We start from the raw sequence: 1,381 nt of genomic DNA, 5'->3' as shown, positions 1-1,381 counted from the left end.
CCCTACGAGGCACTTTATGGGAGGAAGTGTAGATCTCCAGTGTTGTGGGATGAGATAGGTGAGAGATCAGACTTTGGTCCGAAGATTGTTCAGTTGACCACCGAGGTAGTAGCTAAGATCCGTGATAGGATGAGGACTGCCCAGAGTAGGCAGAAGAGCTACGCAGATCACAGGAGGAGAGATTTGGAGTTTTCTGTAGGTGATCATGTCTTTATTCGTATTGCACCCATGAAGGGTGTGATGAGGTTTGGGAAGAAAGGGAAGTTATCTCCGAGGTTTGTAGGACCATTTGAGATTCTTGATAGAGTGGGGACGTTAGCTTATCGAGTAGCCTTGCCGCCTAATCTGGCAGGAGTGCACAACGTCTTCCACGTGTCCATGCTGAGGAAGTATATCTCAAATCCTTCTCATGTGCTGAGTTATGAGTCTTTGCAGCTTTCACCGCACATGACCTACGAGGAGAGGCCAGACAGGATCTTGGAGAGGCAAGAGAGGAGACTCCGTAACAAGTCGATTCCGATGGTTAGAGTGAGATGGTTGAACCATTCGGAGGCTAAAGCTACGTGGGAGTCAGAGTCAGAGATCAGGAGTCGCTATCCGGAGCTTTTTGGTAAGTTTTAATTTCGAGGACGAAATTCCTTATTAGGGAGGGAGGAATTGTAGCACCAAGAGCTTTTAAAATTTGAATATCATGCCTAAAAATTATTTTCAGTATTTATATTTTTAATTTCTTGAAGTTAATTGTTTAAGTTTCAGTTAAAGATAGCATTGCTTGACTTATTTGAATTAAATGCCTTGAATTGTTTAGTTAGTGAGTTTCTATCCCGGCAGGTGACGATGGTGGGCTTCGGTGGTATATTTTCAAGACTTTCGTTTTTTAAGATTTTAAGTTAGAGGAAAAAGGGGATTTTGGCAAAAAAAAAATGTGAATTTTGAACTTTTAAGGGGTCAAAAAGCAATTTTATCATTTTCTTGGATTATTTTCTAAACTTTTCATAGAATAGGATTTTATTAAATTCGGGCTAGTGTAATTTCAATTAAAATGTTTAGAGTTAAAGTTTTCAACTTAGAAGTTTTTAAAGGTGCAAAAGTTTTGAGGTAAAAAGTTGTGATAGTACAAAAGCACTTTTACAAGTCCTTTAGCACCTTTATAGTACAAGATACATATACACACACACAAAACACTACACTCTTATATATATATATATCTTGTACACAACACAATAGAAACCCTAGCCCCCATTTTAAACACAAGAGCCGCCCCCTTCCCCTTGTTGGATTTCTCTCATGGCCGCCCCTCTCTTCCACCTCTAGCCGCCGACGCCGCCGTCCACCGCCGCCTACCTCGCCGGAGAAGCTTCCCAAGGAGCTTAGCTTGAAG

General features: G+C 41.3%; 1 protein-coding gene across 1 annotated transcript; it reads left to right on the top strand.

The window, feature by feature from the left end:
• Positions 1 to 228: 228 nt before the first annotated feature.
• Positions 229 to 621, top strand: LOC140888092 (uncharacterized). The gene has a single exon (XM_073295770.1). The coding sequence runs from the start codon at positions 229 to 231 to the stop codon at positions 619 to 621; it is 393 nt and encodes a 130-aa protein (XP_073151871.1).
• The last annotated feature ends 760 nt before the right edge of the window (positions 622 to 1,381 follow it).

This window comes from Henckelia pumila, chromosome 3 (assembly GCF_033568475.1).
Source record: "Henckelia pumila isolate YLH828 chromosome 3, ASM3356847v2, whole genome shotgun sequence".
Lineage (NCBI taxonomy): Eukaryota > Viridiplantae > Streptophyta > Magnoliopsida > Lamiales > Gesneriaceae > Henckelia > Henckelia pumila.
This window is presented reverse-complemented; position numbering and strand designations above follow the sequence as displayed.